Here is a 17,216-nt window from a genome sequence, read left to right as displayed (position 1 = left end):
ACTAGATTGAAGAACAAAAAAAAAATGACAGCAACTTGTCTGTTCCCCTTCCCCCAATTCCCCAGCACTGTTCCCATCCCCCCAATTCCCCAGTAAAAAAAAATCTTTAAAAAAAAAAGCAGTTTTTTCTAATTTTCCTTAAGTGAGTAATGAAGTCTAGTTACGTGAACAAACAACTGACTGCTTTAGTTCTACATTTCCAACTGCTAGACACGTCATCATAGCTTGCAGTTCCATTGTCACTGTAGACTTGACTTCTGAAACTTGAATACACACTAGCTTTTCTCCCAGGTCCACATCCCTTCTTAACTTTCCTCTTTTTGTGTATAGTGTAATTCTTTCAGTCTGCAAAATCTATGCATTTTACTTTATCTTTGGTATTGAGTCCTAATGTGTTGTATGTATGTTTTTTTAAATTTGTTTAACCTTTATATTTCTCTCAGTTTTCTGTCTAAGCTTTCTCATCTATTTTTAGATTTAAAAAAAATCTTATATTAGTGGAAATTCAGAGAAAGAAACTACGGTTTTGTTGGGGTGAACTTGTTTTTTTTCTAATTTTCTTTAACACTTTGTAAGCGGGCATTTTCCCGCCAAATCGCGTCGTAACAAAGAGGTCTCTATACCTGAGTTAACTCGTCTGCGCTTTGGTATAAAAAGCGCTATGGCGAGTTTACTCGTTTCCCGCAATGTGTTAATATTGTTTTATGACTAAAAATTTAAGAGCTCCTCATGTCATTCTAAAACCCAGTGTTGCAGTTTTGGCATCCATACTAAATGTAACTCTTCTGCTTGTCTCTCAAGGCAGTTAATAATGTGGTCTTACCTCATGTGTCTGTATTTCTCTCCAGCTCTTTCCTAACAGGTTCCTTCCCTGCCAGGCACTTAGTGCCTCCCCACGTGCATCACACCTCTTTCTACTCCTGTGTCCTTCCCCTCCGCCAGACAGGTCCTGTTCAACTAAGTCACCTCCACAGTGAGGCATTTTCTTTTGCTCTGATCTTCATTGATCTCTCTTTTCTTTTTGGGTTTTTGAGAACATTGTAGATTTAAATTCATACTATTTTCCAATCATTCGATGTGTCTTGGTTCTGTCTTTTCCAAATAGTTTATAAGCGTTATGAGCATAGAATGCCTGTATTTTTAGCCGTGTCATTTGACTTCTTTGTATTGAGTTGGCTCTCAGATGTAGACTAATTGATTAATGGGAAGGAGTTATGCAATTGGGTATTGGCAGAAAAGTGAGCCCAGAAAATGAAGACTTTTCAAAATATGTATTCAAAAATAGGCTGATTTATATTGCAAATGTCTGTCTATATAGTGCAGCCACATTCCAAGTTAAAATTTTGGATTTCCATTTTTGAAAGAGATTATTTAATCTCTTAATTTTTCTTTAATTTCTTAATCATCTATACTAATCTGTTTCATTTCTTATACTTGAAATATCAGAGTTTAAGAAGGCTCATTTTATTACTGAAATTAATGGTTTTCTGTTCTTTCTGTAGTTTTTATTTATGGAACTCTTTAAATTTTTTTTATAATTTATTTGGCATTATCTTACCTGTATTTCTTAAAAGACACAGATTATTGGTATTGTATTTTTAATTAATTGAGAACTTCTAACAAGGCAATAACTAAGTGATTTATCTGAGACTACACATATTTATTAAACTGAGCCCTTTTTCTTGATTTCAATACAGAATTCTTCCCTTTTTAAGGAGGGCATAGCTCCAAGTGGCCCATGCAGGGATGGAACCCAACTGGTAACTTTGTTGTTCAGAGCACGCGCTCTAACCAACTGAGCCACCTGTCTGTCCTCAATACTGTATTCTTTGTATTAACTTTATTCATAGGTGATATTCTGTGTAAGAGCCATAATCTTAACAGAGGTAGAATGAAAGTAGTATCAATAAATACATCAGATCATAAAATGAATTTCATGTTTCTAATACACCCATAGGACTGAGATGACTCTCTGCTTTGGGTCAATTTGGGTTACTGTCTTTCACCTAGCTTCCTTGGGTTTTGCTATTTTAAATAAAAACTGGACAGTAGCTGATTAATTTTACCTGCCCCACCATATGCACACACCTTTCTCTTTGTATTGGGTTGTCAGAAAAGTCATGATATATTTTTTCTGTTTTTCGTTGCAAAAATGCGTCATGACTTTTCCGACAACCCAATATTTGATGAGTTCATAGGGCAGAGTTTTCTTCTTCTCTTTAAATGGATCAGTCATTGGCTTTTGCAGGCAGGTTGATAATTCATTCCAGACCTGCTACTTTTAATTACGAAGGGAAGCATAGTTGGCTATTCTGTCCACCAGCCAGTTGCTATAGGGAATGGTTGCCTAGTATGGTGGACTTTGTCCTTCATGATAACCACATTTAAGAAGCTGAATTTATGTCTTGAGAATGCAAGTAAACCACTTGAGAATGCCATTTGGCTGATTAAAGGCAAATGGATAGACTTGATTATCAGCAGAGAGAATTATCAGTAGACAAGGAGATTTGCTGTTTTGCAGATAGAGTAGAGGAAATGTTTTCAGTGCAGAAAAGAACATTTGAAATGATGATGAAATCCATTAGCGATTCAGAATACTTGTATGACTATCTTATTTTTTATTCATGTTATTCATTACACATTATAATTAAACACCAATATTGTTAAAATCATCTCTATTTTGAACTTAGGTGATTTCCCTAATAATTCACTTAAGGGACATGATTTCTAAGTATCTTAACATACTGTAATATACTGTTCAAACTTAAAAATTCTTGTATTTTGCACTACATTATAAGCTTTTTGAGGGAAGGGCTCTTGTTTTCTTTTTTTTATTTTTGTTTTCTCCTCTTTGTATATTCCTTTAGCTGAGCAGGATGCCTTGTGTGTATTTCAGTACATGCATTTTGAAGGATGACTTCTTATTAAATTAATATACACATTCCTTAGGACTTGTTCTTCTGGTAATACATTATAATAGATATGAGAGTTGGAAAAGACTTCAGTCTGATAGTAAAATTGTAATCTACAGTCTATGCAGCATATCAGGAGGTTTTTCTTGAATATATTGACTTAACCATTGATTTTCATTAAACCATTGTAATATGGCAAAGAATTAATTATATGGAAATCAAATGCTGTGTCTTTTTTTCTTTTATATGGAAGCCCAAGGAGAAACCACTTCACAGCTTCAATCAGAAATTTCATCGGATGAGCAAGTAGATGTTCTTAACATAAATACAGTTCAACCAGAAAAGATTACAGTGGCTCAGAAAGATCCTGCTGAGAACTCCATTGTCAACTGTGACTCCCAGGCCTTAAATCTGTTAGCTGATCTAGCATTAAGCGCTGCTTCCTCTACCACACCGTCCCCTGAGCCCAGAAACCTTCCCTACTCTTCTGAATTACCACAAAACGATGTTTTGCTTTCTCAAGAATATTCCCTGAGCAGTGCATCTGACCATGAATATCATAGAGGATCTAAAAGTCAAAAAGGTGGACTGTTACCTGAGCCTTCCTCTGAGAAAAGTAATTTGACATCAGACTCCACTGTCAGCCAAGAGAAGGAGAGCTTGGCTCCTGGCAGTCAGGCCCCTGTGCAAGCTCAGTCGGCACTTCCTGAGGAAACACTAGAGACCAGCGGTGCAAGCCAGAGCTCTTTTGTTGCTGTGGAGCATTCGTATGCCCTGCTTCTTGCAGAGCATTCAAAGAAGCTTCTACAGCAGAGAGGGGTACCAGGCCCTGCTTTTGCCAAGAATGGCACAAAAGGCCCAGACGCAGGAACCCCAGTGGGAAAAGTAATGCCATTTCGGCATCAGCAGAACACCTCCCCTTTGCAGAAGCTTTCTGAGGTCCCGCTACTCAGGCGTAAGAGCAGGTTGCTCTCCCCTAGCCTGAGAGACTCTTACTGCTCTCATACCGTGTTCAGCTGTGACGGCTCCTTTAAGGTCACTATCAAATGTGAGACAAACTATGTATTCAGCTTAGACAGCAAATATACCAACAACCCACTGGAGAAAACTGTACTAAGAGCATTACATGGGTGAGTAGTAGTGACACTTGATGAAAACGGAGGTAAATTTCCTATTGAGATAAGCGTAGTAAGCAGGGAGGCTTGTGCCAAGCTTTGGGGGGAGGAAAGAGCAGTAGTGTTTGTAAATCCAGTGATTCGCTAATAATTCAGTTGTGTTTACTGACAGTAAAGACTGTGAGGCTGGTTTTCCCACTGTTTAGCTGTGATCACATGGAGAACTTTTGCAAGATAACTAGCCTTCTGAATGGCTTTCCATTTTGCGATGCTCCTTTATAATAAGCCTTTGCAGTCTTTGAATTATAATATTTAAATGCAATCATAATGTAAAATAGTGAGATACAGAAATAATGCTTTACAGACTGAATTCCAGAAGAAACACTGAAAGAATTACTTCTAGCTTGTGGAATTACCAGTTTGTTATGAGTGAGCAATTTTACATGGAGTTGTTCTATAAATCACCCTTAACAAGGGGTCAAGGCAGTAACAGCAGAGCCGCAGAAAATGCAGGCTCTCGGGTGTGGTTTTGATCTGGGTTCTCCCACTTACTAGCTTCTGTGACCCGGAAATCCCTGTGCTTCAGGATAGTGCTCCTCTATCTTTTTGTGTGCACAACTCATCCAGGGATCTCACTGATTGCACATTCTGACTCAGTCTGTTTGGGATTGGGCCTGAGAATGTACATTTCCAGGTGATTCCACTGGAGCACTACACATTTTTAATGGTGGGATTTAGCAGTAGCTACATTATGAGATTGTTACATACATAAGGGTTTTGCATAGTGGTACATACCAATAAATGGTAACCATTACTATTAGCAGGAAGCATTAGATGTATGAAATAATACTGAGCTGCCTGTTAGTCAAATATTTCCATGTGAGTGACTAAATTGTGTCAGGTTTTTTTCCCTGCTCCAGTTACGAGCTCACACTCATAGGAGCATATATTTATATTCCCATCTACTCATGAAGGTCGTTTCTTTCACCTTAATCCTGTTTAATTGAAGGCTAGCTCTGTAGCCCCTCTAAACTCATCTCACTCCAGCTGTCTGCTATCCTTTTGCCTGGCAGATGGCTAGAAATGTTTTGTACCTCCCCTTTTGGTTTCAGAAGATTTTCAAGAACTGTAATCTGAAATAATATAGTTCTGCTGAATTGCCCACAGAGATATGTTAATGTTCAGATGTTCCCACCTATTAAAAGAGAGATACAAAAATAGAAATGAGTAGGCCAGACTTAGCAGAAGCAAGGATATAAGGATTTGTGCAGTTGCTGAAACCATTATCCACATACTAGGTATATTATGTCCAGGAGAGTTTGCATGTTATCAAAGAAAAATCCCAGATTAGGAGTTAGGAGACCTGTGTTTCAATCATGGTTCTACTACTTTCAGTTCCCTTCTTTGTCTCCATAAAACACATAAGTTAGGTTCAATGTAATTATTTGTTAAATCAACTTCATTTTTATCTTATTCATTGTTTCATGTTTGTGTGATTTCTAAAATAAAAATGAACACAAAAACTAAGTTTAATAATGAAGGCACTTGCTTATAAGATAAGATAATCAACTAAAATAACCGTTTTCAATGATTTTGTGTGTTCTTTAAAACCTCAGACCCTGGAACACTGATTTACCTGATAACTTGGAAGAAGTGAAGCTTTTACTTCATATGTGGATAGCCCTGTTTTACAGTAATCAAAGCAAAGTCATACGATCATCCCGGAAAGTGGTAGAACACAGCAACCCTGCCAAATACGTGTCTCTAAATCGCAGGGTAGAATCTTTTGAATTCAGTGAAATTGAGGAGCCACCCAGCGTGGAAATGTGTTCTGTAGGCCCTTTGCTGGAGACAAAGGAAGCTCCCAGAGGTCCGAGTGCTGAAGTGTCCTTCCCTGACACTCACTCCTTGCTGCCTTTCATTAAACCACAACCTGCAAGAGGTTTGGAACTCTGGGTACAGAATGAACAGAAAGAAATTTTTGCAAGAGAGGGTTATCCAGTTAACCCAGAAAGCAAGAATTTCATCTACTCCTGTAATAATGAGGTAAGTAAAGCTGAATACTATAAACTGTGACGTTATTGCTGAAGAAATGTTTTCTTTGTATGTAAAATCACTCAAAGCAAGTCATTGGTTTCTTTTAGGAAAGTGTATTATCTAGCTTTGTGAAGGATTATAATGCCAAAAACTTAGTTTTCACAAGTGTCGCTCTAGACTGTGTGATTGAAGAAACAATTAGAAAAAAATTGTAGAGGTCAGATGATCTGGGAGCCAACCATGATTGTGTCACTTATTTGTTGTATAATACCTGTTCTCTCTGAGCTTATTTTTCTTATAAAAGAAGCGAATAATACCTATCATGTCTTACCTAGAATAGTGTTTAAGGATCAGATGTGGTAATATTAGAAATCAAAGTAAATTAAAATTGAATATATTAAAATTATTTTTGAAAATATACTGGAACACTAAATGAAATGTCAGACCGATTACAGGTCTATAGATAACTATTTGGAAATATTGAAAATACATTTTGTTTCATTCCATTGTTCTCAAATGATATTCTGCTAGGCCGGATAATTATATTTTAACTGGAGCAAATAAAAAAGTTGTATCAAGATTTTAAGTAAATGGATTGACATACCTGCCTTTTTAAGATTTTGACCCAGATTTATTCCAGAATAATTTTGTATGGGTTTGGGCACTTACAATGCCTGTCTTCACATTGAGTAGACACTGTTTCTATACCTGGGGTTACTTGTGGATTTGCAGTCCAGAGGTGAGCCTCAGGGATCTGTGAATGTCTCCAGGTGCTCTGCTTCATCATCATAATGGAGACTGATGGAAGTGCTGTGGACCAGATAGTGGTCTGAGCCTTTGTTCACGTTAACTCAGTTAATTCTCACACAATCAGATGCGGTAAGGACCATTCCTCCCCATCTTATAGAGGGAGAAACTAAGGAATAGAGAAGTACAGAAATTGTTAGTAACTTGTCAGGCAGGATTCATATCTGTGTAGATGTTTCTCAGAGTCAAATTCTGTGTGTGTGTGTGTGTGTGTGTGTGTGTGTGTGTGTGTGTACATTATGTGTGTTTATATGTGTATACATACATATAATCTATGTATGTATGTTTGTGGTTTTTCTCCCAATGGGGTTCAAAGATTTCATTTGATTCTCAGAAATACATAAAATCCTGATAATAATTACTACCTTAGAATAAGAAAATATTTATAATTTAGGCTGCTTTTGATTACTACTTATATGCCGGGGGTGCAAAAAAAATGTATACACATTTTAAAAGATGTTATCTATGTATTTTCAAAGCTGAATTATGGTAGCAGTGTGTAGTATGACATTCGCTCAAAAGATGGTGTTAATCAAATGAATGCTAGCGTCACCATGTGACAGGCAGGACAGTCAAAGAAAATGGTGGAAGCGCTGTTGTTCAAGGAAGCACAAGACCATTTTGAAGTAGTATTTGAAATTCAAGAACGCTTTGGAAGTACAGCAGTGGAGGTATGATATGCAATAGAATCTCCAGAACGCCTAACATCTACATGCATTTGTTGTAAGTTTGAGATGCATGGTCCTATGTGTGATGTGCACAAGGGAAGATCCGGGATGCCTTGCACAGCAACAAGTCCTGCTGCTTCTGCTGTGGTATTAGGACAGTTTACACACTCACCACAGAAGTCTACCACACAATCTTCGCCATAATCAGAAGTGTCTAGATCAGCGGTTCTCAACCTTTCACAGGGGTCGCCTAAGACCATCGGAAAACACATATTTTCGATGGTATTAGGAACCGAGACACCACTTCTCTATCCATCTCCAGGCCCACATGCAGATACGCCCACATATGAGTACCCGGCAACCCCTGTGAAAGAGTCGTTTGACCCCCAAAGGGGTCGCGACCCACAGGTTGAGAACCGCTGGTCTAGATGCTGATGGTAACCACTTTGAGCACCTCTTGTAATTGCAGAAGTCAAACGTGACTTGTATTCATCTTTTGTTATCAGTATATATTATTACAATTTTAATACAGTTTTTTCCTTCCTTAAAATGTATATACATTTGTGCACCCTCTGTATATACTGGTTTCTTATAAAGTATTTTTTGTTGTGGTAATACATAATTTAACTATCATCAGTACTGATTTTAGGAATGATCTTTTGCAAACATGAAATAGGATACTGTGCCTATACCTTAAAGCACACACACATGTGCTATACCACCCTTATTCTACAAGTGGGCAAACTAGGATGTGAAGGGAATTCAAGCACAGTGGGCATTAGAAATCAATGTGTTTTAGTCATGTGTTTAATTTGGCATTCTTTTAGAAACATTACACTTTACCTGTAGTAAACAATATGTATATATCAGTCTAAACATACCAAGATTACCACAATTTTCATTTCATTAAGACCACAGGCATGGTGAGATTTGGGGCTGTGGTCAAACAGTAACAGCCACGATGTGATGGGAGGGTCACGGGAAAGTTCTCAGGAAGACTCTTAGCATCAAGACTTTTCTGTGCTTTGTGCTGGCCACTGGTGTCCCCTTAAAACTCTGTGTCTCAGCTCCACCCTGCCAAATCACTCGGCTCCTAATCTTTGTTCAGTTAAGACGGAAATGTTTTTAACGAGATTTGATAACACAGGTCCTGACTTCTCACGTGATTATTTCAAGACATGGCAGGAAATCTGTGCCGCAGTGTTCCAGAAATTACAGGCATATAGTCAATTGTATGATCAATCCATTTTACTATTTTCTGGACAAGACCATGCTTCAGCCTTTTAAAAAAAGGCCAAAACAACCTGTTTATATGAGGATATCAAAATTATCCAGAGGTATTTCTGCTGTTTAACCTAAATCCACATTCACCGCCATTTCTTTTGGTTGAGTTTATTCATACAAACTGCACTATGCTTTCTTGTTCTCTGTTGACTAGGAGGCATTACAATGAGAGAGAAATTATCTCCAGTTATAAGCAAAGACGATAGCTAAGGAATAAGGGACGTTCATTTACCAGAATGGAGATTGTTACCGTGGAGAAACTGCTAATCATTGTATTCTGAGTACAAGAGAGAGTAATTAATCTATTTCCTTATGAGAAAGTTCCAGATGACAGTGTATTAATAGTCTAAGTGAAAGCTGGTATTTAAAATAAGTTATTCTTTGCTTAAAACATTATCTTTCAATCTTACTAAAAACAAAATTGAGTACTTTTCCCTAGAGCTGCATTTCTGAATTAAGTGATGGTCTTTTAGCAAACAGGCTGCATTTTCAAGTCTTTAAATTGTCAGTGGTCTAGATACTTTTCTTCCCAAAAGTCCATTAAAAAAAATAGGCTGTGCAATTAGAAAGTTTGGGACTACTCATCTATGTGTTGTATGTTTAAAGAATACACATTCCTATTGGAGGGTATTTTAAGCCTAACAAGAGAGGGTTGCTCTGCTTTATCTGTACCCTGTTATAGTCTTATGGATTAGATTCAAAAGGACAAACTAAAATTAATCCTTGTCTGTTCTTCACATATATAAATGTTTTTTAAAAAAATAATCTCTTTTATTTTTTAACTTTTGTCATTGCAGATAATTGTGGGAAAAGAACAAGAATCATCAGATAAACTAGAGACTTCTAATCTTGTGCTTTCTAGTATTAGAAGTACCCAAACTAATGGACCTTGTATTCCTGGTAAAGAGAAAACCTTTGAGCCACTTGATAGTACAAGAATGACTTCTTACGATCAACAATCCACAACCATTGATGAGATCAGCAATCAGTCGGTGATTTGTCAGAAATCTGTGTATAGCACCCTTCACAGCAAAGTTGATACTTTTCATGCAACAGCGCAAGCAAAAACAAAGGGTTTACAGGGCCTTAGCCAGCATAACAGCCCCATAAACAAAGAAAGTCAGCCTTCATTGGAAAGGAAGGATGATATGGGGTATGTAATGATTAATCTGGAACCGGTTACTCTCACTTTTGAAAAAAATGCCTGTGTACCATTACAGACAGAAGTTGTAAACAAAGCTGATAAACCTACAACCTTTAATGCGGAGTTGATTAAACAGGTATCACCTGGTACAAGCCTTAGAAATCCTGTGTCCACATTTGAAAAGGCACAAACACAAGGTCTTAAGGACATTTCATCTCTAGCAGTGTCAGGACAAAAAGGCACTAAGTACCTCTGTGCCTCCTCAGTAAGTGGGGAGACACTTGGTAACGAAATGTGTTCGTTACAGGAGGAGATTTCTGTTCCAGGCTCGATGTCTCCATCTGTGAATTCAGTGGCAAAGGCGGCATTACCATTAGTTACAAGTTCTAATTATTCACTATCCAGAAAAGAGATGAAAATCTCTCAGGAATTTTTTCTGCAGCCTGAGACTCTCTTTAGCATTCCTTCAGAAGAGATCATGGAGCCATCGCAAGCTGAAGAAGTGGTGTCATCGTCAGCCTCTGCCACCTTGGAACAAAATGACTTACTTAACTGTACTCCATCAATAAGTAATACATCAGATTGCTCTTTAGAATTAAAGAGTGACAAGAGCAGTCTAAAGAGTGACAATAGGAATTTTGAATCATTTAATTCAGCATTTACCAAACCAACCAGCCAATCTATAAATGGAGAGATCAGCCTAGAGTTAGAGGAAGATTCCGACATTGACCTAACTCTCACGATATCACCACCTACAAGTCCCAGAGAAGAAATACCTGCTGGTGAAATAGAGCAACATCAGGAGGCCCCATTATCAAATTTGGCACTCCAGGATATGGATGAAGATATAATTGACCCAGAAGAGGTGACTTTGGTAGAAAACAGAGAAGTAAATTCTGTTAAATATACGTCAGTGCTTCCCGCAGTGTCTGAGAAACCATTAGACAATAAGGAGAGGAAAGCTGATAACTTACAAATGGTTACTTTAATACTTCCTAAAGAAACTTGCACCCTTGAGATTGCAGAAGTTAATGTTCCCTCAAACTTTCCCTTTGGTTCTTTAATTGAAGAAGTGTCACCAGCTTCTAGTCCTGACCCTCAAGTACCAGTTGAAGAAACACAATCATCTCAGTCTGTGTCTCCATGCAGTTTAAAACTTCCTAATACACAATGTGAGAAAAGTAACAAATTCTCCCAGATTGGGTCAGATTTGGCCATAACAGAAAAAGAAAATTCTTTGGTTGGCCCTACCCATTCAGTGGGGGATAATACCTTAACTCAGGTTCAGCAAATGAAACTTTCTGCTGAAGTGCCTCTAGTATTAAATAATCATCCAGGAAGAAAAGATAGACATTTAACCTTTCCAGGTAAAGTAACTGAGGAAACTCGCCCAAACGAGAATAATGAGAGTTTCTCTTTCTCAGAAAAGGTGCCATGCTGGGATACAGAGTTAAACCATCCTGCTGTAACTGCCAGTTATGAAGCTGACTTCAAGACTTCTGTAGAAAAACTGGTAACATCAGGAAATCCGTTGCAGCCAATTAGTATAGAGAACAGAAATTTGAACTTAAAACATCTTGCCTTGGAGACTAGTGAGTCTCGATTTAGTCCTAGAGAGATTATGGAAAATAAGTCTTCAGTTGACACGTTTGTTTCCCCAACTGCACATGGTACAGTGAACTTGCCATTAAAACAGCAGACTAGTCCTAAAAGCATTAAGAAAAGTCTCTCTAGCAGTGAGTTGAAAACAAATGAAAGTAGTTCCCTGCAAGCTCAGTCCTTGAGCTCTGATTTGGTTGATGGAGCTGGTGTTACACAAGCACTCATGTACTCAGAGGTCCCCAAACTTGCTTTTTCCTCGGGTAGTGGTACTGTGACCCATTGTGCAAGACCTGTAAACACAGAGACACGGTTTCAAACACAGGAAATACCAGTAGTCAGAATGGCCAGTTTGCTTAAGAATAGTGAAACTGAAGCTGGGTTACATGAAAAAACCATAGATCTAGGAAGTGTGGGCTCTCAGTTAAACACTACATCTCCACGAGGCAAACAAAAACCCATCCACAGGCTGCAAGATATCTCGGCATGTGACTCAAAGGATCTGTTGAACGGCGGGCTTTCCCCCATGTATTTCCATGCTGATTCTCACCAGAACACCAAAGTCACTAATGAAAATACCAACAAAGACCCTTCTGCTTTCATTGTTGCCAAATTGTGCAACCCTTTGGTTTGTGGAGTCCCTCAAGAGCAGATGGGAAAGAAGAACACAGGTGAGGGGCTCAGGGCCGAGGAGGACTCTGAAACCCTAGGTGGGAACATGGATATCAGTGTGAATTCTAACATCTGTTATGAACCACTTTCCGGAGACTCTGATCAAGACACTCTTGGTGATTGTAGAAATCTTAAATTAGACATGGAGGGTTCCTGCACTTTGCGATGTAGTCACACCAAGAAAAGGGAAGGTGCTACACAAGATTATGACTCTTTCTTGGGGCTAAACAATAGTGATAATGAAGATTGGAGCTGCTCTAATCAAGTTACAGGGCTGGAGACCAGCAAACCTCCCAGAAACTGGTCCGGTGGGTTAAAGAGAGAAGATTGTGTGCCATGTTACATCCAAATCAGAGATTGCCATGGTCTCCCCAGGACTTACACTAACTTTACTGTAACTAAAGAGCTCAAACAGACCAGTCAAACTTCACACAGCCTCAGGAAGCACCCCAGTGTGACTGCAAAATGTGGCTTGGTCAGCTCCTGGACAGACACTTGGCAGGTGGCAGGCAACCTTACCCAGAACACTTTAGATCTGGAATGTTTGCGTTTTGAACATAAACTGAGACAAATTGTAAAGAAGGGGGGTTCTCAGCATTCCGCCTCTTCCACCAGTGAGTCTCTGAAGGAGTCTCCTCTCCCTTTGACAAAAGCAGCCGAGTCCTCAATTCTGTGCCCTGCACCCCGGAGAAGTCCCCTTGTGGTCACAGTCATGCACTCAGACACCAGACAGTGGAGTCAGCACCTGACAGGCCACACGCCGAACAATTTGGACAGTTCTTCCCTTTGGAAGGAAAGATGTGATCACAGTAGAAATCATCTTACAAATTCTGAAAGAAATCAGACTGCTTCATTCCACCTCAACAAACTAAAATATAATAGCACTTTGAAAGAATCCCGGAGTGATATTTCACTTATTCTCAATGAAGATGCTGAATTCAACAAGGTGATGATGAATAGCAACCAAGTTCTTTTCCAAGATAAGGGGTCAGATGTTGCTTCTGGAGAAGCTGCATCTCAAGAGATGTATTCATCTTCCCCAAAGACACCCTCCTATGAAGACATGATTACAGACTTCTGTACCAGCTTGCACGTCAAACTGAAAAGTGTTGTGACAGAGGCTTGCAAAAGTACCTTCCTGTTCTACCTCGTTGAGACAGAAGACAAATCTTTCTTTGTGAGAACAAAGGTAAGCTGCCAGGTCTTAACAGTTTATTATTTTCATCGTCATCTAATTTTAGCTTATTTTAAAAGTAATTTAGCATTCTTGGCTTCAGAAAGAAATCATGTAGGAAGCAGTATTTGGGTTGCACAGCTCCGTCTTTATCTGCATACTAAATGTTATACTACAAGGATCTGCCTTTGGCACTATATTTGTATGATGTTCCAGAGTTTATGCAGTGACTAATTTTCACAAAAAGTTACCAGTACAGACATATTCAAATGTAAATACAAACATTCTCCAAAGGTAAATTTCAGATTTTTAAAAATTATTACCTGTGTTCCTTCATTAGTGTGGGTAGTTGATAGGGACCTCTTTTGGTTTTGGAAATTTTTTTAATTGAATATTAGGATAACTGATGTTCTGGTGAGAACATAGTCCTCAATTTAAAATGTTGTGACCATGGTAACATTCTAAGTTGGTCCTGATTCATCATTAGTTTTCTCATTTTATCCTCTCAGGATTTCTCGTTTTTGGAAAAGGTGGCAGTCTCTCCTTTAATTTAACTTTTTTTTTTTTTTTTAAGATTTTATTGGGGAAGGGGAACAGTTGGGGAATTGCAGAAGGGGAACAGCCAAGTTGTTGTCCTTCATTCAATCTTAAGTTGTGGAGGGCGCTGCTAGCTCAGCTCCAAGTCCAGTCGCCATCCGGCTGCCCGTCGGCAGCTCGCTGCCGCTCAGCTCAAGGTGCCGTGTTCAATCTTAGTTGCAGGTGGGCATAGCCCACCATCCCATTTGGAAGTCGAACTGGAAACCTTGTTGCTAAGAGTGGACGCTCTAACCACTGACCCATCCAGCCGCCCATCAGCAGTTCAGGGCTGCCATGTTCAATCTTAATTGCGAGTGGGTGTAGCCCACCATCCCACGTGGGAGTCGAACCGACAACCTTGTTTTTAGGAGCACATGTTCTTAATCATCTGAGCCATCCTGCCACCTGTTGGCAGCTCAGTGACAGCTCAGCTCGGGCACAGCTCACTGGCCCATATGGGAATCAAACTGGTGACCCTGTAGCTCAGAGCTTGCACTCTTAACCAACTGAACCACTTGGCGGACCCCACTCCTTTAACTCTTAAAATATAATTTTAAATTCATACAAAGGTTGCAGAAATGGAACCCTTCACCCAGAAAATACGTTGCAGACACGATGTGCCATCACCCTGTACCCCTCCTGCATTAAGGAGGATACTTGTGTGATGACCTGAGTGCTCACAGCAGGGCCCTAAAAATCAAGATGTGAGCATGAAGGCGCTATGCTTGTCCAGTCCAGGCACCACCATCAGTTCAGCATCGCATGTTGTCCTTGTCGTGCCTTTCAGTTTGTTAGATTCCTAGTGCATTAACGTTTTTCACTTGGTGAAGATGGCTTCTGCCAGGTCCTCCTGTGTAGGTAATAAGCATGCCGTCGTTATTAGTGAATGGGCGATACAGCAGGATGTGGAACACCCTGTTGTTTGTGAGACTTGCACCCACCAGGCTTAACATCCATTGATGATGCTTGCCCGATCAGTTCCTACTCGATGGTTGCCATGTGGTGGTATTCTGATTCCATCATTCCTTGTACATTTATTTATTTATTGGCATTCTACTTAGAGCTTCCTTCCCCTTCGCTTCTACTTGTTCGTTCATTTGCTTATATCAGTGTGGACCCATGTTCCGTATTATTTTACTCAGTTACCATCTTGTCATTCATCATTTATGTTAATGCTCAGATTGTCCCAGACGCAGCTACTAGAAGTCCTTTTAAGCTGTCTTCTGCATCCTTTTGATAAATCCTCATAATTCTTTAGACATTTTCTTCCTTTGTGGTGCAATGCGACATAACAAGCTTATTTGCATATTTTCTGCTGCAGCCCTGAAGTCAGCCATTTCTCCAAGAAGCTGTGATGCTTTTTAATAAAGAATAGCATTTGTAATCAAGACTGGGCAGTGGGTAAACTCATTGCCACTGGGTGTCATTGCATTTATTTTCTGCCAGCAGAGCCAGGAAATACATGTGTTGAATGTATGAACATCTGTATCTGTATTTATGTTTGAAAAACAAAATAGATCTATGCTCCTCCCCAATTCCAGTCCAGCTCTGCCCTGGCCTTTGCTAGGGCTGCAGCTTCCCTTTCTAGCCATCACAGCTGGCTCCCGGCTGCTGCTTAGCTCACCCTACCTGTAGCCTATGGCTCACCCTTCACCTGCCGGGAGCACCAGCCCAAATCGAGGCCCCTCCAGACACACAACCGAGTCAATTCAAATGACGGCAGCCCTCCTCAGTGTCTATTTTAGAGCCCCAACGTGTGCAGGGGAGGGAAAATGAAACCCACTGATAAAAGAAACACACCAAGTAAATGTAAAGTGAAACTATGGTTAGTGTGATGGTGCAGGGGCTTCAACCTTGTTTTGAGTGCAGTAGGCATCAGGGGTGTTTTCCTGAAGTTAGCGAGGCTGACCTCTTGTACGCCGTGTGGACAGCCAGACTGGTAGTTTCAAAATGCTCAACTAGATTTGTTTCGGAATGCACTTGTCAGCACTTATGGTAAGCCCTGTGTGAAAGCCAGAGTATGTCACATGATAAATGTATCACGGGATAAATCCATACATGTTGAATTACTGAGTAACAGTAGACATCCGAAGATGTTTGTGACGTCTGGTGATACTGGTGATAACATGAGGTTTTCGGTGTGGAGCATACAGTGGATGCAGCAGACGCGGGCCAGGAGTCTGGCCAGAGACAGTGGGCAGTTCAGTCAGTGGCTGTGCTCTAGACAGAAAAGCAGCAGGGGGCCTGAGAGGGCTTCCGAAAGGCCAGACAGCTGGCTGCACAGGGGCCCAGGGCAGTATGCCTGGAGCATCGAGTGCATGATCAAGAAACATGTCTGGAGATACAAATAGGCCATGTTAGGGAGGAAGGGCCTTACAGACATCATGTTACGGCATTTAGACTCTTCCTGAGTCACTGGAGAGGTGGTGAAAGTAGTATCTCAAAGATGAATAGCATCATATTTTCATTTTAGAGAGATCTCTTCAGATACTGTGGAGAAGGATTGGGAAAATGACAGCTAACAGGCTTCAACTTGAAGCTATCCATTGTTGCTAGGCACTCATTCTTCTGTAAGATGGCTGATGGCTCCTATTTTGAATAATTTAAATATGATTTTTAAATATTTAAAGCTTTTTCCAGACTTATGGAGTGTGGTTTTTAAGATTTTTTTTTCCTGTCAGGATCCTCTTGTTCTCCAAAGTTCTTCATAAATGGTTGCTAGATCTGTGCTCTGTACTCCTCGTTCCAGTTCCCATGCCATTTTGATAAGCAGTGTAGTTGAAAAAGCATGAACTGGCCTTTTTGAAGGTGCTTGGCCTCCAAAAGTAACCTGGAAATTTTCGTTTTTAACTTGGAAGTTAATTTTGTTTGGCTAATTATATATAGTATACCCTGACAAGTGCTAAAATAAGTCAGGATCAACAGAGTCAGCCTCGTGGCGATGTCCCCGTTTTGCCATTGAGCAGAATCCTTGATTTATTTTTGCTTCCATCTTCTCAAAAGCCACAGTGAGCACAGATGATACTGGTTTTCATATAGGAGAGAGATCATAGCTATTAATGTTTATTTACAGCAGGAGTACTTCTAAGATACCATGCTTGTTTCAGGAGTTATGTACTGTTTCATGTAATATCATACAGCCACTCTTTACAACAGAAAACCACAAATTTTGTGCAAAGGTGAAATTAATCTTCAAGTGAGAAAGTTGACACATTATAAAATAAATGG

General features: G+C 39.6%; 1 protein-coding gene across 1 annotated transcript in view; it reads left to right on the top strand.

Moving 5' to 3' along the window:
- Positions 1-17,216, top strand: part of TASOR2 (transcription activation suppressor family member 2) — an 82,117-nt gene that overhangs the window by 57,506 nt on the left and 7,395 nt on the right. Inside the window, exons 16-18 of the mRNA XM_019644550.1 lie at positions 3,166-4,042; positions 5,644-6,073; positions 9,621-13,427. Coding sequence (XP_019500095.1) covers positions 3,166-4,042; positions 5,644-6,073; positions 9,621-13,427 — 5,114 coding nt within the window. The remainder of the gene's footprint in view (positions 1-3,165; positions 4,043-5,643; positions 6,074-9,620; positions 13,428-17,216) is intronic.

This window comes from Hipposideros armiger, unplaced genomic scaffold (genome assembly GCF_001890085.2).
Source record: "Hipposideros armiger isolate ML-2016 unplaced genomic scaffold, ASM189008v1 scaffold_88, whole genome shotgun sequence".
Classification (NCBI taxonomy): Eukaryota; Metazoa; Chordata; class Mammalia; order Chiroptera; family Hipposideridae; genus Hipposideros; species Hipposideros armiger.
The sequence above is the reverse complement of the archived record's forward strand: the minus strand, read 5'-3'. Positions and strand labels throughout refer to the sequence as shown.